This window comes from Mirounga angustirostris, unplaced genomic scaffold (assembly GCF_029215605.1).
Source record: "Mirounga angustirostris isolate CCGP_5_RB_7025 unplaced genomic scaffold, mMirAng1.0.hap1 SCAF_8, whole genome shotgun sequence".
NCBI lineage: Eukaryota > Metazoa > Chordata > Mammalia > Carnivora > Phocidae > Mirounga > Mirounga angustirostris.
The window spans coordinates 32,277,711-32,302,830 of record NW_026991716.1 but is presented as its reverse complement, the minus strand read 5'-3'; the positions used below and the strand labels follow the sequence as shown (position 1 = coordinate 32,302,830).

Below are 25,120 nucleotides of genomic sequence, written 5' to 3'. Positions count from 1 at the left end.
GGATTTTTACATATGTGTTACCAACAACCCAAATCAAGATTTAGAACAGTTCTAACATTCCAGAAGTCTTCCTCCCGCCCCCTCCCTGTCAGCTGCCCTCCCCAGGGGTAGACCTGCAGACTCTCATCACCAAAGGATAGTTTTGCTTTTTTTTTTTTTTTTTTTTTAGATTTTATTTATTTATGTGACAGAGAGAAGCAGACTCCCCATTGAGCAGGGAGCCCAATGCAGGACTGGAGCCCGATGCGGGACTCATGATCCCAGCTGGGATCATGACCTGAGTAGACGCTTAACCAACTGAGCCACCCAGGCGCCCGGTTTTGCCTTTTCTTGAACCACATGTAAATGTAATACACAGTCTGTATGTTTTGTCCATGGCTTTCCTCACTCAACATTATGCCTCTGAAGTTAATCCATTGCATGTGGGGTTCCTTTCTGAAGGGGACAAACCCAGAGCACAACACTCTTTAGATGGGGAAAGGGGTGGTTAAACCTTCTTAGGTTTTGGTACAAAAAGCATCTAATTGGAGCACCTGGGTGGCTCCGTCAGTTAAGTGTCCAACTCTTGATCTCAGCTCAGGTTTTGATCTCAGGGTCGTAAGTTCCGGGCCTGTGTGGCGCTCCACACTGGGCGCGGAGGCTCCTTAAAAAAAATCTAATTTTTGCTTATGTTTTGGAAGCACTAACATTGGTCAAAGTTCTCTTTGCTATACTCTTCCTTTAAAAGGGAAAAACCCACTCTTTCTCCTCTGGGAAGCTGACTGTGACCAGTTGGGGACAGGACTGATGCATTTTTCACAGCTCCCTTCACAGACAGAAATAGCTCCTCCAGTTCCTTCCCCAGCCTTGAACCTGTGAGAAGGAAAGCGTAATTACCCTCCCTGTGGCTCAGCTCACAGGGGTATGGGGGGGTAGCGAAGAAGGGGCCAGAATGAGCTCATGGGGGAGAAGTGGTTTTAAACACTGAGATCCACAATATAAGAGAGAACAGTGTTTCTTTAATCAGTGGTATTTCTGTGTCTGGAATTGATGGGTTTCTCCCATTTTGAGGGTCTCCTGGCTGGTTCTCGAGCTGCTCCCCTATATTCCACCCTCTCGTGGTGTAAGGGGGACGGGAGGGGGCTGATATTACATGGGGGGAGCACCTACTACCCGCCAGGCACTCCCACATACATTGTTCAATCCTGACCTTACAGAGAAGGAGCTATCATCTTCCTTGGGTAGATGAGGTAACGGAGGCTCAGACTGCTTACAAATTAAAATGACTTGCCCAGGGCCACATAGCTTGTGAGTACTGAGTTTGGGAGCCAAGTCTGTCTGGATCAAAGCTTTGCTCTCAGCAACCCAATCTGGGGCCTGCGCAGTGGAGCGGTCTTCCACGCCCTGGAATGGGGTGGGGCGGGGGCTCCTTGGCCACAATGACCAGTCCTCCAGGGAAAGCCGCTCTGGTCCCACACCTGAGCACACTCTGGCAGCTGTGCCCTTCCCAGCCTCCAGCCCAGGGCCACCTGAAGCTCACCAGACCTCCTCGTTCTCAGCCAGGACTGACTACTGTTCGTGCTCACATGTGGCCTTGGGTAGTGGACGGGGTGAGTGGAAGCCTTCACTGAAGGAGTGAGTCTTTAATTCTGGGATTGCAGATATTAAGGGAAGTGCAAAGGAAACAGGAAAGAATCGTTTGAAGAAGACTGTCCTAAGGGCCCCTGAGATCACTCATGGAGGCAGCCCCCTGGTTGAGGGCAGGAGGGAAGTACACCCAGAGTGAGATATATGTGTGTTAAGATATATCCAACATATTCATTCCCTCAGCCTCCCCCCGCCCCAACTCTTGAAATGATTCCCAGTTGACAGATAAGGAGAGACTGAGACTCACAACAGATAGCTTGCCCAGCTTATAACTTATACAAGTAAAAGTGTTCCAGAGTCCACACCCAACCACGATGCAGTATCACCCCCCCCACACACACACAAAAGGTGCCAGGTGCTGCCCAGTCTCTTTATCACGGACACTCCCCCCAGGTGACTGGCCACAGCTGGGCCTCTGTTCACGTCAAGCCCTGTGGGATGGGGAAGGAGGGTCACATGTGGACAGGGCCCCTTTTATAGCCCCACCACCCTAGCTGGCTGTCTTCTGCCACCTGACCTGCCAGTGGCTCCCTGATCCAGCTGTGCCGTTCGTCATGGAGAAGGTCCTTGCCCTGCTGCTCGTTGCCCTCGCCGTGGTCTACGCAGTTCCTGACCCTCGGGGGATCATTATCAACCTGGTAAGACGGACGTCGGGGGAGGAGTCATCTGAAGACCCAGGTGGGGATTTTTGAAACTTAGATCTTCACCTCTAATGTCTCCACCTGGGGCTGCCCGGAGGCTGAGAGGTGAGCATCTCTCCCGTTACTGCCCGTGTCTGCCCTGTGCCTCTTCCCCGCCCCCCGAGGTCCTCAGACAAGGCTGATCAGCGGGGAGTAGCAGAGCAGTGGTTTGACCCGGCTGAGGGAGCCTTCTAAAAATCCAGAGCCCTAGGCTCCTGCCCTGGAAACCTGGCTCCAGCTATTTAAAAAGCTCCCCCAGTGATTCTGGCTTCTGACCTCGAGTGACACACAGACACAGCTCTAAATGCCTCAGGAACATGTACTCACTTGGTTCTCGTACCAACCACGGGAGACAGCTACCGTTAGCATCGACCCGTATTCCGATGGAACAGTTGTAGAGGAAGGTGAAGCCACCTGCCTGCCTGAGGTCCCGCGGCTGGAAAGCATGGAGCGGGGATCCGAGCCCGGACTGGTGGCCCCAGAGCCGCGCTCTCCCACTGCCCCAAGCCGCCTCTCTACCCAAAGGTTCTTAACTCAGGGCCTTGCAGGGCTCAGCGGGGCCAGGATCCGCCTGAGGTTCTAGGTACAAGCCTGTCCAGGGAGGGAGGGAGTTTTCCAGGGAGATGGTGTCCACCTTCACAGGCTCCTCGGTGGACTGCGGCACCAGAGACGTCTGGAGACCCAGTTCTGGGTCACCTGGGCACATTCCCAGGGACCACTGAGGCAGAGGGTGGGGCAGTGACTTGCCCGGGTCACCCCGGGAGTTGGTAGTGCGGCGGGTACTAGAACCGGTGCCCCGTCTCGCAGCCTCGCCCCTGCCCGCGTCTCCCACGAGTGCGGGGGGCGGTGCGGGGAGGCAGACGGGCCGCCGGCCCCACGGGCTGGGTTCCCCTACACACGCCCGCGCCAGGGGAGGCCCTGGCAGCGGGAGACGGTGGCGGCGGGGGGGGGGAGGGGGGGGGAGGGGGAGCAGGGACCACGGGGAGGGGCCCCGGGCTAACCGGCTGCCGCGGCAGGAAAACGGCGAGCTCTGCCTGAACAGCGCCCAGTGTAAGAGCAAGTGCTGCCGCCACGACACGGTGCTGAGCCTGGCCCGCTGCGAGCCCAAGGCCAGCGAGAACAGCGAGTGCTCTGCCAAGGTGGGTGCCGGCGGGAAGAGGGGGCAGTTCGCAGGAGGAGGGCCCTCGGGCTTCGGGGGAGCATCAGGGAGGGAGGAGGGTCAGCCTGGACGCTGGACGCTGAGCCTGAGACAGGGAGATTAACAGGCTGCACTTCCCCAGCCTCTCGTCTCTTTTGAGCCTCCCAACTGGCCAGTGAGATGGGTGCGGTCGGGGATTTGTCACCCCCATTGCGCGGATGGGTAAATAGAGGCTCTCCAGAGAGCTCTAGTTTAGTAAGCGCAGATGAGGCTCAGAGTGGGAACCAGAACCTGGGTCCTCCAGGCCCACAGCGCCCCCTCGCGTGGCAGTCGGGAGGAGACAGACTAAAAAGAGAGACTGGCCTGGGGCTCTCTGGGTCGGGCCCGGGGGCAGGCTGTGCCCAAAGTGGCCCCCCACAGCCTGTGACTCCACTGGCTCTGTGTCTTTGCAGACGCTCTATGGGGTTTACAAAAAGTGTCCCTGTGAGCGGGGTCTGACCTGCGAGGGTGATAAGACCATCATAGGCTCCATCACCAATACCAACTTCGGCATCTGCAACGATGCTGGACGCTCCAGGGAGTAAAACCCTGAAGGACGCTCCTCCTCCACCACCTCTCCCTGGCTGCCCGCCCCCCTTGACCAGCACCTGCCTTTTCTGATTGGATTCTCCGCAATTAAAGCTCTTCCTGCAACCTTCCCCCGGCCCCTGAATGTTCTTGCTGAGTCAGTGTCTTCCTTGATGTCACATCAAGCCTTTGCCTCATCAGGGCAGTTGTCAAATAGGTCAGAGGAAGGACGGCTGGGTCTGGGACCAGGTGGAATGAGACTGGGCAGCCTGGAGACAAGGTTGTGAAGCAGCCATGCTGGGAATCTCTCCATCTGGGGACCAATCACACCTTCCTGGGATGCCCTTCTTGGCCCTCAAATTCTCAGACAGGAGCATGTGCACGCACACACATGCACACACTTCTAGTGGGGAGTTAGAACGGTCCATATTCCTGCCCTGCATCAAAACTTCCCAGTCCTTGTCCTGGGCTCATACCTTCATTCTGGGCCCAATTCCCAGATGTGCCCCCCTAGCTGACACAACCCATGTGTTAAGGGCTCAGACCACTAACAATTGCTTCGGACTGACTCTGTGCTAGCAAATTCTCACAATGATCCAGGAGGGAGAATTTATTTTCTTTATAGATGAACTATCGTTCAGAGAGGTTCAGTGACTTGCTCAATGTCACATAATTAGAAAAAGTTGGCTCTACACCCATCTAACTCCACCCCCCTACCCTTTCTACAATTCCTCGTTCTTTCCCAACTACTCAGACAAATGGGTAGAATTGTAGGAAATTTGGTTTTGGTTTAATACAAAAATGTTATACCCCCTGGAGCCACCAAGCCTGGGTTGCCTTAGGCAGTACTGAGGTCCCCGTCACCGAAATATGCAAGTGGAGGTTCATTGACCCTCAGTGGGGATGCAGGAGAGAAGATTCACACAAAGAAGGAAGAGAGTGAGCTAATTAAAACTGAGATGCTCTTCCAGCCCCAGGATTTTGTAGTTTGTGATCAATGAAGCCTTAGAGTAACCATTAGGTTTCTGAGTTAGGACTGGATTTACCTGAAAGGAACAAAAAATCCATGTCATTATGGCTTAAACGACTAGGGACACACATCTCTCACAAACCCAGAAGTCTGGAGATGGGAAGTGCTGGCGTCTGTTTGGATGCTGGCTGCCCTGCAGTTCTGGAACCTCCTCCCAACTGGCAGATGCCTTCACAGAAGCTCCTAATGTCATGTTCTCTCACCATATTCTAAGTTAGGAAGCATGGAGTAGAGGGTGGGTGCATAGGGGGGTGAGGACAGAGTGTTTCTCCTAGCATGCCTTATCTCGCCCGAAAGCCTCCAGGCTGACTTCTCCTTATCGCAATGGCTCCAACTGGGTCACATGACCACCTCTGGCCACAAGGGAGGCTGGGAAAGCAAGTCCTGGGCATAAGGAATGGGATCGCCATGACTGGCTTGGATTGAGCCCTGTGTCAGCCTCCAAACTGGGCATGGAGCCTGCTGAAGATTCTCTCCCCTCTCCCTCTGCCCCTCCCCACCCCACCCCACCCCACACCCCCACTCCCGCATGCTCACTCTCTCTCTCTCTAAAAAAAATGTCCTATAGGTTGTAGCCTTGCCATTGACATGTCCCACCTTAATATCCTAATAATCCTAATAATATCCTAATCCCAGGAGCTCCCTATCTTGCTGTAACTTTTTTCCTATATCTGCTAGAAATTCAGCTATAGAAGCAGGCAGGGGTATTGGCAGGCTTGAATCCATAAAAAAATTCCTAATGCTGGACCTTGTAGACATATGCTGTCTAATATGGTATCAATTAGCCACATATTGAGCCCTTGACGTATGGCTCACTTGAATTGGGGTAAGTGTAAAGTACAAACTGGATTTGGAAGACCTATTACCAAAAAAAGAATGTAAAATATCTCAAATGTTTTACAGGTTGAAATAACATTTTTGATTGGGTTATAATTAAATATATTATCCTATGACCCAGCAGTTGCACTACTAGGTTACAAACATAGTGATTTGAAGGGGCACACGCACCCCAGTGTTTATAGCAGCAATGTCCACAATAGCCAAAACAGGGAAAGAGCCCAGATGTCCATTGACAGATGAATGGATAAAGAAGATGTGGTGTATACACACACACACACACACACACAAAGGAATATTACTCAGCCATCAAAAGGAAAGAAATCTTGCCATTTGCAACGACACGGATGGGACTAGTGGGTATCATGCTAAGCGAAATAAGTCAGTCAAAGACAAATACCACATGATTTCACTCACATGTGGAATTTAAGAAAAAAAACAGATGAACATAGGAAAGGGAAGGAAAAATAAAATAAGATGTAAACAAAGAGGAAGAAAAGCCATAAGAAACTCTTAACTACAGGAAACAAACTGAGGGTTGCTGGAGGGGAGGGGGGTGGGGGGATGGGGTAGCTGGATGATGGGTATTAAGAAGGGCACATGATGGGGCGCCTGGGTGGCTCAGTCATTAAGTGTCTGCCTTCGGCTCAGGTCATGATCCCAGGGTCCTGGGATCGAGTCCCGCATCGGGCTCCCTGCTCGGCGGGAGGCCTGCTTCTCCCTCTCCCACTCCCCCTGCTTGTGCTCCTGCTCTTGCTGTCTCTCTGTCAAATAAATAAATAAAAATCTTAAAAAAAAAAAAAAAGAAGGGCACATGATGTGATGGGCACTGGGTGCCATATGCAACTGATGAATCACTAAATTCTACCCCTGAAACTAATAATACAGTATATGTTACCTAAATTGAACTTAAATAAAAGAATTGTTTTTAAGATTTTATTTATTTATTTGACAGAGAGAGACAGCTAGAGAGGCAACACAAGCAGGGGGAGGGGGAGAAGGAGAAGCAGGCTTCCCGCTGAGCAGGGAGCCCAGACACAGGGCTCAATCTCAGGACCCTGGGATCACGACCTGAGCCGAAGGCAGCTGCTTAATGACTGAGCCACCCACGCGCTCCTTAAATAAAGAATTTTTAAAAATAAATAAATAAAATATATTAATCAAAATTGGTTCCACTTTTGAAATATGGCCATTAGAAAATATAAAATTACCTATGAGGCTCCCATTTCACTTCCACTGAATAGTGCTGCTATTTTAAAGCTGAAGGCATATTGAGAACAGGCGTTTTTTCTGAAGCCCCTTATCTGCCTAAAAGTAGAGCCTCCCAAAAGAACTCAACTCATAAATTCCCTCCGGGGGAGGTTTCTTGCAACCAGGAAAGATTAAATCTTATCACTGGAGTCTTACCACTGGAGAAGTCAGCACCACACCTAAATAGACATTGTCACAAAACTATCGTATCTGTTGTCATCTACTCTCCTAAGGGCCCATTTATCTTTCTTGAAAGTAATTCATTTTCCCCTAAGGGCCTTTCTTCCGATCCCTCCCCCGCTTAAGAAGCCATTTTCCAAAGTGTCCTTTTCCCACTCGCCTTCTCCAGTTAAGATGGTATATATGCCCCAAATTCCAACTGCTTCATTGAGTCACTTTTTCTGTAAATTCCCCCCACATATGTATGTGAATAAAAATCTGTCTTAGGGCACCTGAGTGGCTCAGTCAGTTAAGCGTCCGACTCTTGATTTCAGCTCAGGTAATAATCTTGGGGTCCTGGGATCAAGCCCCACATCTGGCTTCCCGCTTGGCAGGGAGTCTACTTGTCTCCCTCTCCCTTTGCCCCTTCCCCTGCTCACTCTCTCTCACACAAATAAATAAATCTTAAAAAACCCCACAAAACCCAAAAACATGTCTTTTCTCTTGCCAATCTGTCTTTTGTCAGTTTGATTTGCAGACCCCAAAAACTGAACCTAAGAGGGTAGAGGAAAAGTTTTCCTCCCTTGCATGAAACTAGTTGAATCATATCAGCGCCGTATCTCTCCCCTCCCCTTCTAAATTTGAAGACATTGGTATCCTTGGAGCCTGGGTTTCCAGCCTGCAATCTCTCCTTCCAAGGGCGTTTCATAGACTTTCTCCAAATAAGGGGAGCTCGTGTACCACCATGGACTGTAACCCTGTGTCTTTTTGATGTACACATAGCACCGAGTATCTGTCTGATACATTGAGTACAGGAGCAATTTCTACCAAGACATGGGTTACAGTGTTGCTATGACTTACAGGGGGTGCTCTAAGTAAACCTCAGCTTCCATCTCAACTCCTGAGCTCTTGCACCATGAGCCTGGCATCCTGGAGGGCACCCTTGGCTCAGGTCTGGGGCTCGCTTAATCAGAAGTGTAGCCGAGTATGGAACTTTGGGTCCAAAATCTGAATTACTTATCTCCAAAATGTCACCCAAATAGAGCAGGGCTTCCTTGAAGCCTGCTTCTGCTGAGAACTCACGACACACACAGCCGGAGAGCTAGCATCTGGCTCGAAAAGCCTCACAACCTGCCATACGACTTCCTGAAACTCCTCTTGATTCATTCTTTCCCCGCATATCCCCACAGCACAGCAGGTGCTCCAATCTTTCTTTTCCTCAAGCTCTTTCCTTGGCTTTCCTTTCTTTCTCATCCCTCCTTTCTCTTCTGCTTTCCCAGAAGAGTCCAATTCATCACTTTCAAGCTGTGTGACTGGGAGCAAGTTGTTCAATCCGTCTCGGGCTCCCACTCCCCCCTGTAAAATAGGGGTGATAACCGTTCTGACCCCTCATAAGGTTTTTTGTAGGATTAAATGAGATCATATATGTAAGGCATCTAGCACTGCCCCTGGCATATAGTAAATGCCCCATAAACACGGACAAATCTTTTTTTTTTTTTTAAAGTAATCTCTACACCCGATGTGGGGCTCGGACCCATGACCCGGAGATCAAGCGTTGCATGCTCTACTAACTGACGCTGGCAATTCTTTATACACATTTGTCTTGTACATTTCCTTTCACATTTCTGATACTTAAGGTCAGGGGAACCAAGAGTTCAGGTATACACTGAACTTTTGGAGGGTGGATTATGGAATAGGCTGAAGCCCATTGGGGTGGGGAGGGGAGCTCAAGTCTTCTTCTCTGGGGGACTTTCATTCATGCCCCAACAGGGGAAAAGCCCGAGCCTAAGCTTCCTGTCTCTCTGACCCTTCAGCCCCGGCGCCCCCGGTCTTCCTACCTGCAGGCTCCCCCACCCCAATCCCCGCGCTGCGCCCTCACCACCGCCCCCACTCCCTCCTGGCCCGGCGGCCTGGAGCTGGGCACGCGGGATGTCCGCGCGGGGGCGCCGGCGGGACCTCCCTTGTGCCAGAAGGGGCTAAAGAGATTTTACAGGTTTGCCTTTAGTGTCCCCCAAATAGGTTACTTCTCTCGCACGCACCTGCTGACCCAGGCCTTCCCGCCTTTGCTCCGGCGGTTCCTTCCGCTGCACAACCTTCTCTCTGCGAACTCCTACTTACCCTTAAAGCGGAGCTCGCCTGTCACCCACAGGCTCCCTCCTCCAGCACACACACACATCAGTGATCCCCAGTGCTGGGGCTTAGGACGTTACACGATCTCTCACTGCCACCGTCATCTGTCAGACAAATTCTGTAGTCATTCAACAAGTATTCAGTACTGAGCACCTACTGTATCCAGGCAGCGTTTCGGGCACTGGGAATACAGCGGAGAACGAAACAAACAGAAACGCCCAGAAATGCCATGTTCTGCCCTCCTGGAGCTGACATTCCAGAGCAGCTGGCCCATAGAACTTTTGGCAATGACAAAAATGTGCTTTTTTCTGCATGTTCCAATTTGGTAATCACTGGCCACATATGGCTAATGAGCACTTGAAATGGGGCGAAGGGGACTGAGGAGCTGAATTTTCAATTTTCCTTAATTTTAATTAATTGTGACTTAAGTAACTCGTGGGACTCCTAACTACGCTATTGGACGAAGGCACGCGCAGCTCTAGGGGAGAAGACAGATAATAAAAAAGTGAAATAGATAGGGTGTCACAGACAAAACATTGAGCGAAGGAAACCATAAACAAAAAATACTGTGTGATTCCATTATATGAAGTTCAAAAATAAGCAAAACCAATCTACAACAAAAGAGGTCTGGAGGGTGTTACCTTTGGGACCTAGTGACTGGCAGTGAGTGTAAGGGAGCCTTGTGGGGTGCTGGAAATATCTTGTTCTGGGTGGTGGTTATGAGGGTGTTTGCATGGGTTTTAAATTCACTGATTTTAATGTGAAATCAAGATTTGGGCATTTCACTGTACATGATTTTTACCTAACATATATGTGTTAGATAGCATTAATTAATAATTACTAATTATATATGTATGACCATATCTATTATGTTTGACTAAGTACTGTAAAGGAAATAAAGCAGGAGAGGACTGGATTGGCAATAGCCTCTTACTGGTCTCCCTGATTCCACACTTCCTGGTAACCCAGCCCAGGACTCTGACCTCCACCTCGTAAGGGTCTCCCCCATCCCCACCCCCACTTTCCCCAATTCTTCCCAGAACAGGAAGAATCTTTTTTTTTTTAAGTTTTTTTTTTTTATTTATTCGTTCGAGATACAGAGATACAGAGAGAGAGAGAATATGAGCAGGGGGAGAAGTAGAGGGAAGGGGAGAAGCAGGCCCCCCGCTAAGCAGGGAGCCGATGCGGGGCTCGATCCCAGGACCCTGGGATCCTGACCTGAGCCGAAGGCAGATGCTTAACCATCTGAGCCACCCAGGTGCCCCAGGAAGAATCTTTTTTAAAAGGTAAAACCCATCACATCATTCCCTTGCTTCAAAGCCTCCAAGGACTTCCCAGGGCATTTAGATACCGAAATGCTTTATGGGACTTGCAGGGCTTCTTCATCCCAGGGCTGCCTGTCCATCACTAGCTCTCTTGCTGCCTCACCGCCAACACACACACACACACACACACACACACACACACACACACACACACACCCGGCAGCCACCACTGGGCCTCTGAATCCACCAGATTCACCTGGCCCCCGGCCATTTGCATTTGCTGGTCCCTCTGCCCAGAACATGCTGCCCTGTGAGCTCTGTCTGGCTATCTCCCCCTGAGGCCTCCCTGAACACCCAGCTACCGCAGCCCCCATCAGCTTGCCTCACTATGTTCACAACACCAGGATTCTCTGAAATTATTTTCATCTTTCTCTCGCTCTCTCTTTTTATTTTTTAACTTTCTACCTCCTGCTAGAACTTCAGTTCCAGGGGGGCAAGGCTCTTTGCCTATTTTGTTCACTGCCATATTTCTTAGCCCCTAGGGCTAAAATCCTCACACACAGTAGGTGCTGAATGCATAAGTGCTGAATAAGTGAGAATATTATAATATTCCATACCTTTAGGTCTTTCTTGAAATTTCACTTGATCCGTAAGCACCGTGTTTCAAACTGCACCTTCTCCTTACACCCGGACACCTCATGGAGGCGGAAATCAACTCTCATCCCATATTGGTTTGGATGTTGGGACAGATCACGCACATACCAAGATCAAAGGAAAAGATTTATTACGCGAACACAGGAGGAGGTGTGAGGGGGTGTGAGCGGCAAGGATGAACAGGTGTGTGGCTTTGGTTTTTACTGTGGCTAGGCGATGGAGCCAGACTGAGGGTTCCCCTGAGCAGGCTGGGGGTTGTGTGGTCCGCACTGCCCAGCAGCACCAAGGGAGGGGGCAGGTGCTTTTCTATCGGCTTGCCTGGATGTGGCCAAGGGGCTAGAAAGCTGTCACTGGCCAGTCATCAAAACGGAATCTTCCTTTTTCTTGTGTCACACTTGGGCTTCTCTGCTTTGGCCCAGAAGTTACACCTGTCACTTCACTGGCTAGAAATGTTCACACAGCGCAAGCAACCTGCAGGAAAGCAATCCTTCTGGTGCCAAGGATGAAGAAAATGAAATGGGACTTGAATTCATAGCATTGTCTCTTGCCTTGTATTGGAAAAAAAAAAAAAAAAAAAGAAGGAAACTGTGGGGTAAAGACCTCACCTTAGAAATAAGGCTTTTTTTTTTTTAAAGATTTTATTTTATTTATTTGACAGAGAGAGAGAGACAGCTAGAGAGGGAACACAAGCAGGGGGAGTGGGAGAGGGAGAAGCAGGCTCCACGCCGAGCGGAGAGCCCGATGCGGGGCTGGATCCCAGGACCCTGGGATCATGACCTGAGCCGAAGGCAGACACTTAATGACTGAGCCACCCAGGCGCCCCAGAAATAAGGCTTCTGAGAGAGAGGATGAGAGCCCGTGTCTGGGCAGAGAAAAGGCTGATCAGATGGGAGGGAAAAGATGTGGTTATATGAAGGTGGACAGGAGTTTTGCCTTTTCAGCATTAAGATTATTCCTCTAAAACCTCCATGTGAGGAACATGTTAATATTTGAATGTCCAGATGCAGAAAAACAATGCCTCTGATTCTGCATATTAACTCCTATAAGTCAACAAAGAAAGAAACAAAGGGGAGGGGGAGGAGGGAGGAGAAAGGAGAGGAAGAGGGGGAAAAGGGGGAGGAAGGGAGGAGAGCAGCAGATGGTGGAGCAGGAAGATAGAAGGCAGTGGACTCAAGGGCAACCTCACCCAGCAGAACCTTCATCCACCAGCACGTGTGGGAGAAATCATCTACCTTGCTTGAGCTATCATTTCAGCAGGGTTTTGTTTCCTTAGCCAGAAACTTGTATCCTAAATGATTGGTTTGGATTTGGAAATGATCTTCATATCTACCCAGAGAGAAACGGTTGAGCAAGATATGGTCCACATAATACAATAAAATTAGGCAGTATTAATGTTTTAAAGAAGACTTCAGTGACATGGGGGAAATGATGGAGATAAAATAATATAGGAAAAAGCAAGTCCTGATTTCTGTGTGAGGCAAAGGATCTCTGAGCTACACTGTCCTTATGTCAAATGATAGGCGGCGAGTGCGTCCGGGGCAGGGTGGCTCCCAGGACAAACTGAACTTGGGGGCAAGGCAGGGTCCCAGGGTTCCAGCCTGACCCCGGTGAGTGGGTCCAGACATCCAGAGCTGAGGCCAGGCATCTTCATCAGGATCTGCCAGGAACGGGGGTGGGGCTCCGAGTAGGTGCCCTCTCAGGTGTGGGGACACCAGGTAAAACCAGCACCCACCCCCAACAGAATATTCCCAGGGAGGCTGACTCCACCCCCGCATGCGACCCAGGTGAAGCCTATCAGCTAATTCTCCCACAACGATTGGTTCAAGGGTGAACATGCGGACTGAGCCAATCCAGTCAGAATCAGTCTCAGGTGGTTTGCTGCGAAAGTGTGGGACAGAGCTGTTTCCTTTCTCTGGAAGATGTGATGTGCGTGTGAGGTGGATCTGTGATTAAGAGCCTGTCCTCTGGAGCAAGACAGCCTGAGTTCAAATCCCAGCCCCATCCCTTACTCTGAACCCCTGAGAAGGGTACTCAACACCCTATTTGTAAAATAGGTTTATTTATTTATTTCTTTTAGTGATCTTTACACCCAACATGGGGCTCCATCTCATGACCCTGAGATGAAGAGTCGTATGCTCTTCTGACTGAGACAGCCAGGTGCCCCCCTATTTGTAAAATAGGGATAATTATAGTACCTACTCTAAAGTTGTTGTAACAATAAAATGAGTTAATATAGCTAAGAAAGCACTTTGCACAGTGTGTGGAACTAAGTGCTCAAGAAATCCTAGGTGTTACTGATAGGAGACACCTGGAACTTTTGTAGCTACTGAGAAGGAATCCATCCTCAGGGCCATGGAGCTGCTGGATTCAGCCAGACCTGAGGCCCACCTGCCATTGAACTCCCAGTTCTGACCACCGATGAATTTCCTGATCATCTAGACCAGTTTGGGTTGTTTTGGATACTTGCAGCAGAAAGACTCCTCATTGATTCCCCCATGGTGTGACCTTGAGAGTCATGTAGCTCTCTGAGCCTCAGTTTCTTTACGCATAAAATGGAACTGATAATATCTGAGAGAGTGGAGACCTCAGTGCACCAGGTCTTTCCTACCATAGGCATGAACATTTTTGCATTTATACTTTGCACACATTCTCATCAACATTCTCTCAATGATCTCCACCCTTGTGCTCCCCTTGGAAAGCATTTCAATATTCCCTTCCAGTCCTTTCTACCACATACTTATCCATGGGCACCCCACCATATCCCTCAACCCTGCCTTTCCCATACAGCCCTCCATGCCCCTCCTGGACCCAGCCTCTTCACTCACCTACCTCTACCCCGTTCCCTTCCTGCAGTTCCGCCCTGAGACCACCCCACCTCCAGATAGAACTGAACTTTCCCGCCCCCAGACTGGAATAATCCCTACCAGGTTCCCTCTCCCAGGAAGTGCAGACAGAGGCCAGAGTCAGGAAGTGACTTTAATGTCTCAGGAGCTGGACTGTGAGCAAGATGGGGGCTCTTCGGGCCCCTGGCCCCGAGGGAGGGAAGGGGGTCCGCAACCAGCCTGTGTCCGCCTCTAAATCAAATGGCACCGGCGGGAACAGCCTGGGTCCTTGGATATGCAGCTCAAGCCACTTTGGCAGGGGCATATGATGTTGATGGCTCCCTTGGTCTGTGGGAAATGCGAACAAGAGTTGGGAGGGACCGAGGTGCAGGGAACAAAGGGGTTGTCTCGGGGACAGAAGCACGAGTGAAGGGGTGAGCCGACCTGAGGTCTGTCAGCTCTACAGCAGATAGCTTTATGACCTTAGGCAGGTTAATGAGCTTCTTGGTTCCAGTTTCCTCATCTGTCGAATGGGGATAATAGTAGTAACCTGCCCCACAGGGTGACCATGAGGACTAAATAAAATAGAGCAAGGGCCCATAATGAAAAGACCCTCTGGCCACCCCAGCTGTAGAGTCAGGGGACTGGTTGCTTCCCTGGGCATTGGCTGCTCCCCAGACAGGGACATGGAGGCCGAGCCCATTCTTCTAGAAAGATCTGGGCCCAGGGCCAGATAAGAAATGACAAGCAGTAACAACATGTACGCTGCATTCTGCATCTCTGCCGGCTCATAACCAAGCTTGGATGAACACTGTCGTTGCCAGGACAACCCGGTGAGGTTGTCGCTTTAGCCCCATTTTACAGATGAGGAACCTAAGGCTCAGAGAGCAGAAGTGACCTGGCTGAGGTCACAAAGACAGGGAGTGGAAAACTCAGGATTTAAACTCAAATCCAGGGGCGCCTGGGTGGCTCAGTCGTTAAGCGTCGGCCTTCAGCTTGGGTCATGATCCCAGCTTCCTGGGATCGAGCCCCGCATCAGGCTCCCTGCTCAGCGGGGACCCTGCTTCTCTCTCTCCTTCTGCCTGCCGTTCCCCCTGCTTGTGCTCTCACACTTGCTCTCTCTCTCTCTCTCTGTCAAATAAATAAATAAATAAAATCTTAAAATAAATAAATAAGCCAAACTCAGGTCCCACTCCAAAGCTATGGTCCAGCCACCACAGCGCCCTGCTCCTCTCAAAAAATGAGGGAGGTGGGGATTGGTAGGGAAAAGTCTCTTCCCATCTACTTTGCCTCAATGCATCAGAGTAGAGATGTTCATTCAACAAACATTCGTTGAACACCTACTATGTGCAGATACTAAGTTGGGAGGTAGGGCGTTCAAAGATGAACATGCTGCAAGCCCGCTCTGGAAGAGCTCCAGCCGGTGGTGGAGGCAGACAGAACACAAAGCGAACTGGGGGGAGACCCACGCTGCGCTGAGGGTATGAGCTCAGGGGAGCTCCGAGGAGAGAAGGCTTCCCCGAGGAGGTGACTGGAGTTGGACTGCGGGATGAATAGGAGCTGGCCGGGTGGAGGAAGGGCTGAGAGCACTCCAAGCAGAGGGTGGGAAAGCAGGGCAGCCACGTGGGCTTCTGTAACCTCCCCGACCTTTCATGGCAGAGTTGGCCGCCCCGCCCAGAGCCTCACCTGGAACAAGCACAGCATGGCGATTCTGGCCTTAGGGGCACAGAAGGCACCAGCACGGTCCAGGTCTATTAGGCAGCAGTCACTGGAACACTCAGAGTGGTGGGAGCACTCAGCCCCATTCACCTGTGGGGACAACTCTCGTGTCACCAGCTCTCTGGCTGTGTGGGAAGGGGAGTGAGGATGCGTGGTATCGCCAAGGCCCCAGGGGTCCAGGAAGAGAAGCCACGAGATGGTGACCACCAGGTGCCCACCCCCCTGCACCCTCCCCAGAGGAGCAGGAGAGGAGGGGGGGTTAGTACTTCCTTCCCTGGGCACCCCCCCCCCCCCGCCAACCTGGGCTAGGGGACAAATGCTCCCAGATCACACTTTGGTGGGGTGGGTGGAAAGAAAGGGAGGGCGAGAGAGATGGGGAAGGGAAGGAACAGTGATTGTGCTCAGGGGAGGGGGGAGAGGGGATTAGGGTGGGTAAGGCACGGCTGGGGGGCCAGGTCTGAGACAGCGGTGGGGGGGGCGTTGGCTGAGGGGGGAGGGCATGGTGCTGGTCATAAGACCACTTTCTTTTACCTCCAGGGCCACCAGGGAGGTGAAGCAGGGTTTTGAAGCCCTTTAGGGGGGACACATTAAGCTTCCAGCCCTGGGAACCAGTCCCCTTTTGGGGATGGTATCCACACCCACCCCTTATTTGCTCTCCAAACCCAACTGGTGCCTCCTGGCTGCTCTATGATGCCAGGGCCACCACCCTCAACTACAGTGGAAGGTTCGAAATGCTCTTTGGGCTCACCTTCATGAACTTCTTTTTAAAGGGCAGGAACTCGCCCCAGCAAGGGAGCAGGACCCCCACAAGGAGCACAAAGGCTGTGGCCATGGGCCTGGGCATCAAGGTTCAGGTTCGAGGCTCTGCTGGGGATCCAGGGGCCCCAGTGATAAACCCCTTGCCTGGCACGTGACCCGGCGCCCCAGGGGAGCGCCCTGGGCCGGGGGTGGGGGGTGAAGAAGTTAATGGTCACAGGCTGCTCAGGAGTGGAGGCGGACTGAAGCCCTTTCCAGCACTGCCAAGGACTCTCTCAGGCCCTGGGAAGCAATGGAATAAGGAAAAGAGCTCCGGTGACACCCTGATTCAAGCCTTGGACAGGCTGGATTGTACATTTTAGGGGTCCTAGGGGCCTCCATGGGTATTACTTCCAAATTGAAAAAAAACCCACCTGTGAGGGACACCTGGGTGGCTCAGTCATTAAGTGTCTGCCTTCAGCTCAGGTCATGATCCCAGGGTCCTGGGATCGAGCCCCGCATCGGGCTCCCTGCTCAGTGGGAAGCCTGCTTCTCCCTCTGCCTGTCGCTCCCCCTGCTTGTGCTCTTTCTGTCTCTCTCTCTCTGACAAATAAATAAATAAAATCTTAAAAAAAAAGAAAAAGAAACACCTGTGAAAGAAAATTTTGTTTTGAAAAATTATGCAGTCGATATACTGACATGAAAGGAGCTTCCTTCCTAACAGTCTGACTCTCTCTTTCTCTTTGTCCTTGGTGCCCCCAATTGCCCCCCACCCTGTATCTTTTGGAGGAGCTAGTGCCGACTTCTGGTGCTTCTCACGCCCTCTCCAGGTCCAGTCTTGTTGTTAGTAAGAATCAGGAGGTAAGACGAGACGGCCTCCAAGACCTAGGAGTTGTCGGTCTTGATGAGCCGTTAATTGTCTAAGAATTTGTCTGTGAAATGTATGAAAGTCAGGGCTGCGGACAAAATGGAGGGGAGGAGAGAGGAAGACTCAGAAGGAAGAGGGGGTTAAGGGACAGTGGAATGTAGCAATCAGTGGAACTGTGGGGGAGGTAGGCCTTCCTCAGGATGTCCCTCTCCAAGAAAACCCCACCTCACTTCACCTTTGCCCGCTTCTGCTTTTAAAAATTTGCTCTTGGGGCGCCTGGGTGGCTCAGTGGGTTAGGCGTCCCACTCTTGATTTCAGCTCAGGTCGTGATCTCAGGGTCGTTAGATTGAGCCTCCCATCAGGCTCCGTGCTCAGCGGGGACTCTGCTTGACATTCTCTCTCTCCCTCTCCCTCTGCCCCTCCCCCTGCTTGCTCTCTCTCTCTCCCTCTCTCTAAAATAAATAAATAAATCTTTTAAAAAATTTGTTCTTAAGAAGAGATGTAAGAAGCCCTGGCTTAGAAGGGGGTGCTACAGACTTAATTATGCCCCTCCCAAATTCATATGTTGAAGCCCTGCCCCCCAATGTAATGATATAGGTGGAGGTGGGGACTTTGGGAAGTGATTAGGTTTAGATGAGGTCATGCGGGTTCCCCCCTAAGGGGTTTAGTGCCCCGATAGGAAGAGACACCAGAGGGGCACCTGACTGGTTCACTTGATAGAGCATGCTACTCTTGATCTGGAGTCATGAGTTTGAGCCCCACACTGGTGGTAGAAATTACTTTAAAAAAAAAAAAAAAGACACCAGAGAGCTTGCTGTCTCTTTGTCTCTGCTATTCGAGGACATGGCACAAAAATGCAGCCATCTGCAAGCCAGGAAGAGGGGTCTCACCAGAACCTGACCATGATGACACCCTGATTTAGGGGTTCTAGTTTTCAGAACTGTGAGAAATACATCTCTGTCATTTAAGCTACTCAGTCTATGATATTTTGTCATGGCAGCTGGGCTGACTAATATAGGGGTCTTAAGGCTTTTCTCTGAGAATAACAGCCTCCACTGTACTCAGAGGGTTTGGGATCCATAATCCCATTTAGCTCTCGCTGTTTCAGTCAGGGTAATTAATACTCGCTGTCACAACAGAGAGCTCCTGAAATTTCAGTGGCTTGGCCCAGTAATGTCTTATTTACCACTCATGTAAAATCTGATATGGGACAGAAGACCTCTCTTCCGTCTTGTAGCTGCATCATCTGGAAGACTGGCCTCCAGGGTCATGCTAGAAGGTGGAAGAGAGAGGTGGAGGAAGTACACGGACACTTAAATGCCTCAGCCAGGAGCGACACACGCCTCTTCCACTCACAGACCCTTGGCCAGAACTAGTCACCTGACCTCAGCCTTCTGCAGGGGAGGCTGGGAAATTCAAGGAAGTCCCGGAGTATTCAGTGTATTCTATCATTTCTGCTGCATAACTCTTATCCTCATTTTACAGATGAGGAACCCAAAAGTTCAAGGCACAATAACTTGCCCAAATAACACAATTAAGTCACAGAGCCAGATATAAATGCAGGGCATTCTAGCTATTGAGCCCAAGCTCTTACCACTGTCCCACCCTGTGGTAGGTGGTCAGAAGGCTTTGTTCCCAATAAAGGGATTCTTGGCATTACTGTGTCCTCTCCCTCCAGGAGTCGTGATCTACAGCTCTCTTCAGACCCATAGTCTGCTGCTTGGGGCAGCTAGTTACCCATCCACGAAGCTCACCATCTCTCCCAGCCCCATTGTGAACTAGAGGGGATCCCCAGGCACTCATAATTCTTTGTACAGAGTTCCCTCCTTCCCTGAAGTATTTGGTCATGCCCTTGTGAGTGTTAGAAAACTGGAAAATACTTCTAACTGCTCAGAAAAGGGCAGATCTGGAGGCTAGGGCCAGCCACTGTGCGTCAGGATTGGCAAGCTGGGATTCTTGATCTGGGGTCCAAGGGCCCCTGGGAAGTTCACTGAAGGCCCTGAGGGGATGGTGGAGCCCCTGAAATTCTATGTGCATGGCTTAAAAAGTTTTTTTAAGACAGAGAACCCCTGTTCTCTGTCCCTTCACCTTCCTTCCTCTGACATTCTCCAGTGTCTTTCTTCTTTCCTGCACCTTTCTAGTGGTTTCCATGACAATGTTGTCACCGGTCTACAGCAAAATGATGAAAATGAGGGTAATGTAGGGTTTTTTGTTAAAGATAAATTTAAAGAATGCTTCTGTGTTCTAAAATTATGCCCTTCCTACTTTTTTGGTGGTTCAAATGTGTTTTTATGAAACAATGGCAATAATACAATGGTAGTTTTGTTTGGTTTTCCCTGTTGTTACATGGTTGTTATATACACATTGTTAATGTGCAAAATCTGTCAACCCCCAAAGTTTTTTGGAAGTTTTTTTTTTTAAGATTTTATTTATTTATTTTATTTATTTGAGAGAGAGAGCTGGAGGGGAGAGAGAATCTGAAGCAGACTCCGAGCTGAGCGCAGAGCCTGACACAAGGTTGATCTCATGACCGAGAGATCATGACCTGAGCTGAAAACAAGAGTCGGAGGCTCAACTGACTGAGCCACCCAGGGGCCCCAGAAGTTTTATCAGTCTGTGCAAATCCAAAATAAAATTCTGGAAAAAACTGTAGTGGAAATTGTCTGTTACTCAATTCATTCCTGAAGGAACTCCTAAGGTAATCTGGGGAGAATGATGAATAAGGAGGTGCCTGAAAGAGTTTGAGATGTGGAGACAGCCCAGCCAAAGCTTCCTAGAGAAGATGGGCAGTGGGAAATATTTGGGGGTGAAGGGGTGGAGACACCAAGGTCCTATGTGGAATGCCCAGGACAGCCCTGGATGCCAGCAGGAGGGGGCAGTGCTCTTTTTCAAAGCCTTGAAGAGAGACTAGGATTCAGGCAAGCTGAGAATAAAGGCCTTCCAATCAGGGGTTCAGGGTGAGCAAAGATTTGGAGGTAAGAATGAGCACAGCAGTGAGGACAGGCTGTCTGCTTGTGGAAGGACATGGTGCAGTCAGGGCAGTCAGTGCTTTGGGAAACTTGCAGGGCCATGAGGGTAACCCCAGTTGAGGTGGCTCCTCAATGGACACATGGGCTGGTGGTGGCAGTGGGGAGATGGGGGATTGCTGGTTCCTGACAAATGGGGATGGATGTTGGCAGGCAGAAACACAGATACCCAGAATAGCCCAAGTTGTGACACGTGAGGATTGCTCTAGATCCAGGAAATGCTCCCCCAGGGGCAGGAGTGAGTCATGGACATGTTCCTTTGGCCAGGGACAATGCCAAAGAAAGGTTGCGTAGAAACATGTGCCCACTGCCTCGCATTCCCCAAAAGCATTAGGCTACAGTTCATAGACCAATGAATTTCGCTTTTTTTTTTTTTTTACTAAAAGAGATACATTTTATACTGGTATTCAGACAACCCATAGATATTGTTAACATCCATTCCAACCAGTTGATGTCTGTGTCATGCTGGTGGTTGAATATTTGGATTATCATCACTGCAAATGTGTGTGTATGTGTGTATGCAACTAAAGTTTCACAAAATAACACTTACATTTACTATATGTGATCTGTTCTGAGATTATTCATTCTATTCCATCTTTTAAAAATGTTGGTTAGGGGGCGCCTGGATGGCTCAGTCAGTTTAGCATCTGACTCTTGGTTTCAGCTCAGGGTTGTGAGATGGAGGCTCCCCACTCAGTGTGGGCTCTGCTTGGGATTCTTTCTCTCTCCCTGTCCTTCATCCTCTGCCCCTTCCCCCACTCAGGCTCTCTCTCTCTCTCTAAAATAAATAAAATCTTTAAAAATGTTGGTTAGAGGGGCGCCTGGGTGGCTCAGTTGGTTAAGCGACTGCCTTCGGTTCACGTCACGATCCTGGAGTCCCGGGATCGAGTCCCGCATCGGGCTCCCTGCTCGGCAGAGAGTCTGCTTCTCCCTCTGACCCTCCCCCCTCTCATGTGCTCTCTCTCTCTCATTCTCTCTGTCTCAAATAAATAAATAAAATCTTTAAAAAAAAAAATGTTGGTTAGAATCCACCAAATTGATTTCACCGCTCTATTGAGTCCAGCTGACTTGACCGTAGACATCTCTCGGTCTCCATTTGCCCACTGATTCATTCATTCACCAAACACGTAGTGACACATGCTTTACGTTAAGCACGTTGTCATCAGGCTTCAGTTGCAGCTAACAGACACCACTGTACCTGTTCTAAGCAGAAAGGGATGTAAGACAGATAACTGGGGACTTACAAGGTCACTGAAAGGACTGGAGGAGCGAGATCCAGACTGAGCCTCCAGGAACGAAACCCCCAAAACACTGCAGAACTGAGCTGCCAAGGAAGCTACTACCTCAGTCTCCATCAGGAAGGTAGGAGTCAGGAGGCCACCTGCCACCGTCAGCACCAGGAACACACACCTCAGCTGTGACCTAGGGATCAGGGAGCGGCTGCCAAAAATGATTGGCTGTGTCATGGCTACGATATCTGCCCTAGCCAAAAAAAAGAATGCCTCCCACACAAACCCTTCTGCCCCACTTACCTCCATGCACGTCAGTTCTTAGGCAGTGCATGTGATCAGTGACACCTAAATCACATCTGGAGTCCTGGGTGTGGTAGTCTAACGTTTCGCTTTCCAGCCCAGCTATCCAGGAAGTCACACCAGGAGGAGGTGAAACAGAAGCTAAACAAGCCAACTGACAGCAGCTCCGCCCCACCCCCCCAAGCCAGGGACAAATGTCCGGAAGTGGTACAGGTCACCTGGTGTGAAGGTAGGTTTCTACTCCCTGTTGGTTTTTCAAATTTTACAGCTGCATGTTGCTCTGAACACCAACCTATGCCTGATATTTCTATGTTGCTCTTTCATATGTATTTAATATGTTGGCTTTTTTAAAATCACAAGTTTGTTGGTCAGGGTTTTTCCTCTCCTCCGGCAATTTGGTGAGGAAATCCCATGCCGCACAGCCTTCCGCCTTACCAACTGCGCTGTTCTTATGCACCCATCCTGGCCCACTCTCTGGAAGGTCAGTGGAAGCTGCTCTGTCACTTTCTTCTAGCAGCCATCAAGAGGGAATGCTCCCTCTGCTCTGTGCCATTATCGGCTTTGCTCACTGTAACTTGAACTTGCTCCTCCCCTCTAGACTTCCATGGTAATCATAGTTCCTCTCCCTAAAAACAGTCGCTTCACGGACAAAAGATGATATCTGCCGCTTGTGGAAACCAAGGCAAGAGATGGTCCTGGGAAAGACAGGCAGATAGATGAGCTCACCTCCCCTTTCTGTGTCCCTTGATGGACCAAACTCGCTCTCCCCTCTGGTACCCAGCTCTGTGCTCAGCTGCCAGCTCCTATTTAAGAGGATACAATAAGAGCACTCAGAGCTCAATCAATGTCTGTCTAATAAGTAAATTGTAAAACAAATCACTAATAATGTAATCTCATTTACCAAGACAGGGCTATAGGATATACCAATAGGTGTAGACATGGTAAAAGAAACTGCAAAATAAATGGCTTAATATAAGACAGAGATTTATTTCTCTTTCATGTAACATTCCAAGCATGCATAGTCCAGGGCTGATATGGCAGCTACAGCCTCAGTGGCCCAGGCTGCTCTGGCATCTATGAGTATTGTTTTGTTTTGTTTTTTTAAAGATTTTATTTCTTTATCTGACAGAGAGAGAGAGCACAAGCAGGGGGAGTGGCAGGCAGAGGCAGAGAGAGAAGCAGGTTCCCCGCAGAGCAAAGGAAGCCTGATGTGGGACTCGATCCCAGGACCCCAGGATCATGACCTGAGCCGAAGGCAGTTGCTTAACCAACTGAGCCACCCGGGCGCCCCCTATGAGTATTGTTTTAATCAGCAAGGTCCAAGATTGCTTATCAAGCTGTTCCTGTTTCAGGCAGCAGAATGGAGAATGGGGGAAGAAAGGGTTTGAATCCTGCCTTTGAGGACTCTTCCATTCCTTTGGCCAGTCATAGTCACATGGCCAAACCTAGCTGCAAGGGAAGCTTGGAAATGTAGTATCTATTCTAGGCAGCCATGTGCCCTGCAAAAAATGAGGCACGGCAGCAGTCTAGCAGTCTATGTTGTGTGTGTGTTTGCCAGGGGTATGCTTTCTAATCTCACAAGGTAATTCCCATTCGTGCCCAAGAGTCCTGTCTCTAATCTCCTTAATCATGCAATCTCCATACCACACCTTCTCTACCTCCTGGACTCACATTTGACTCCAGCATCCCCCAGCATACAAGCACCCAGTGTGATATGAGAATGGAGAGGCCTTACAGTGAGGATTCATTTGCCTTTGTCATTGTGAGCTCAGACTGACAGGGCTGGGCCAAACACAGTACCCACATTTACACCCCTTGGAAACAACAAATATTTGCCAGCCATGTGTCCAGAAGATGTCACTGGAGCTCTGCAGTTAGCCTTGATGGTTTCCAGCCTTAGGAAACAGGATTCGTTACATAGTGCCTCTTCCCTGCCTTCCAATAATGTGACCTGGGTTACCTCCAGCCTTGGGGAATTTCCCCTGAGGTTCCACCCTGGGGTCAAATCTGAGGAATCTGTTAGCTCTCGTGGAAGTAGCTGAGGTTCTCACACTTGCTCTGACCACTTGGACCTTCTGGTGCTCTCTGTAGAACACCAGGAAATGACCAAAGATATAATCCAAGTTCATGAACTCCGCTCTCTTTCTCTGCCTTCCTTCCCTCTTCTCACTCTATTGTATGTATCTAGGTCACTGCTTCTCAGACAACAATACATAAACTATTTTAAGAAATCACATTTCTGTTCTTCTATTATTATTTGTTTGCTCTGTTCTCATTCATTTTGAAATCTCTTACTCATCAGCAGATAAGCTGTAGTAAGTGCCAAACATTTAGGAGAAAAATATCTATTCACTTACTTTTTCCTCCCAATTAAGGAAAGACATGCATCACTTAGTTTTGGCTATGGGACTTCCTGGCCCAACTCAAGGAAAAGAGGTGTTTTAAGGTGGCAATGACTGAGAAGCTCTGGGGCAGAGGGTTAAGAGGAGAGGAAGACAGCAGAGAGGAAGGGGGACCTCCCAGGCTGGGGTGTTGATTTATCTTTTGACTTAGTGGGGCCAGGTGTCATGGAGGAGGAAAGTTCTCTATCCACTCACTTCTTATTCCTCTCAAAGGAAACCATATCATGTTCCAGGACATTCAAATGGCTATAGTTTCTTGTGGGCAGGGATCACAGACATTAAGCTCCCACACTTGAGTGCACTGTTGCAGATTTTTTGTTCTCATTCTTGTTTTGAAAGAAGAGAACCGACCCAGTGACTGGACCCAGGCAACAATCATTTGTTATTTGTTACCTATCATTGCATAATGAAATACCCCAAAGCTTAGTGGCTTAACACATCATTTCTTATTTCACAGTCTCTGTGTGTCAGGAATCCAATCACAGTGTAGCTAGGTCCTGTGGCTCTGGGTCTCTCACAGGGTTGCTGTCAAGGTGTTAGCTGAGGCCGCGGTCATCTTCAGGCTTGAACGGGGTGGATCTGTTTCCAAGCTTCCTCAAGTGGTGATTGGCAGGCTTTGGTTCCTTGCAGGCTGTTAGACTGACAGTCTCAGTTCTTCACAGGCTTTGGCCTGAGTCCT

The 25,120-nt window shown here is 49.8% G+C and overlaps 2 protein-coding genes across 2 annotated transcripts; one reads left to right on the top strand and one right to left on the bottom strand.

Moving 5' to 3' along the window:
* The first annotated feature begins 2,015 nt into the window (after window positions 1-2,015).
* On the top strand, window positions 2,016-4,141 carry CLPS (colipase). Its single transcript, XM_045865983.2, has 3 exons — window positions 2,016-2,264; window positions 3,323-3,445; window positions 3,897-4,141. Exons 1-3 carry the CDS (start codon window positions 2,181-2,183, stop codon window positions 4,026-4,028), a joined length of 339 nt encoding a protein of 112 aa, XP_045721939.1. The 5' UTR covers window positions 2,016-2,180; the 3' UTR covers window positions 4,029-4,141.
* A 10,146-nt stretch (window positions 4,142-14,287) lies between these two features.
* CLPSL2 (colipase like 2) lies at window positions 14,288-16,710 on the bottom strand. Its single transcript, XM_064598380.1, has 3 exons — window positions 16,627-16,710; window positions 15,846-16,178; window positions 14,288-14,507 (listed from the first exon to the last, which is right to left on the bottom strand). Exons 1-3 carry the CDS (start codon window positions 16,708-16,710, stop codon window positions 14,412-14,414), a joined length of 513 nt encoding a protein of 170 aa, XP_064454450.1. The 3' UTR covers window positions 14,288-14,411.
* Between the last annotated feature and the right edge of the window lie 8,410 nt (window positions 16,711-25,120).

Coding starts and splice junctions, on each gene's coding strand:
- CLPS (XM_045865983.2), top strand. CDS start 2,181: ATGGAGAAGGTCCTTGCCCTGCTGCTCGTTGCCCTCGCCGTGGTCTAC. Junction 2,265..3,322: donor GGGGGATCATTATCAACCTG/GTAAGACGGACG, acceptor CTGCCGCGGCAG/GAAAACGGCGAGCTCTGCCT. Junction 3,446..3,896: donor ACAGCGAGTGCTCTGCCAAG/GTGGGTGCCGGC, acceptor GTGTCTTTGCAG/ACGCTCTATGGGGTTTACAA.
- CLPSL2 (XM_064598380.1), bottom strand. CDS start 16,710: ATGGCCACAGCCTTTGTGCTCCTTGTGGGGGTCCTGCTCCCTTGCTGG. Junction 16,179..16,626: donor TTAAAAAGAAGTTCATGAAG/GTGAGCCCAAAG, acceptor CCCCTAGCCCAG/GTTGGCGGGGGGGGGGGGGT. Junction 14,508..15,845: donor CCATGCTGTGCTTGTTCCAG/GTGAGGCTCTGG, acceptor CATTTCCCACAG/ACCAAGGGAGCCATCAACAT.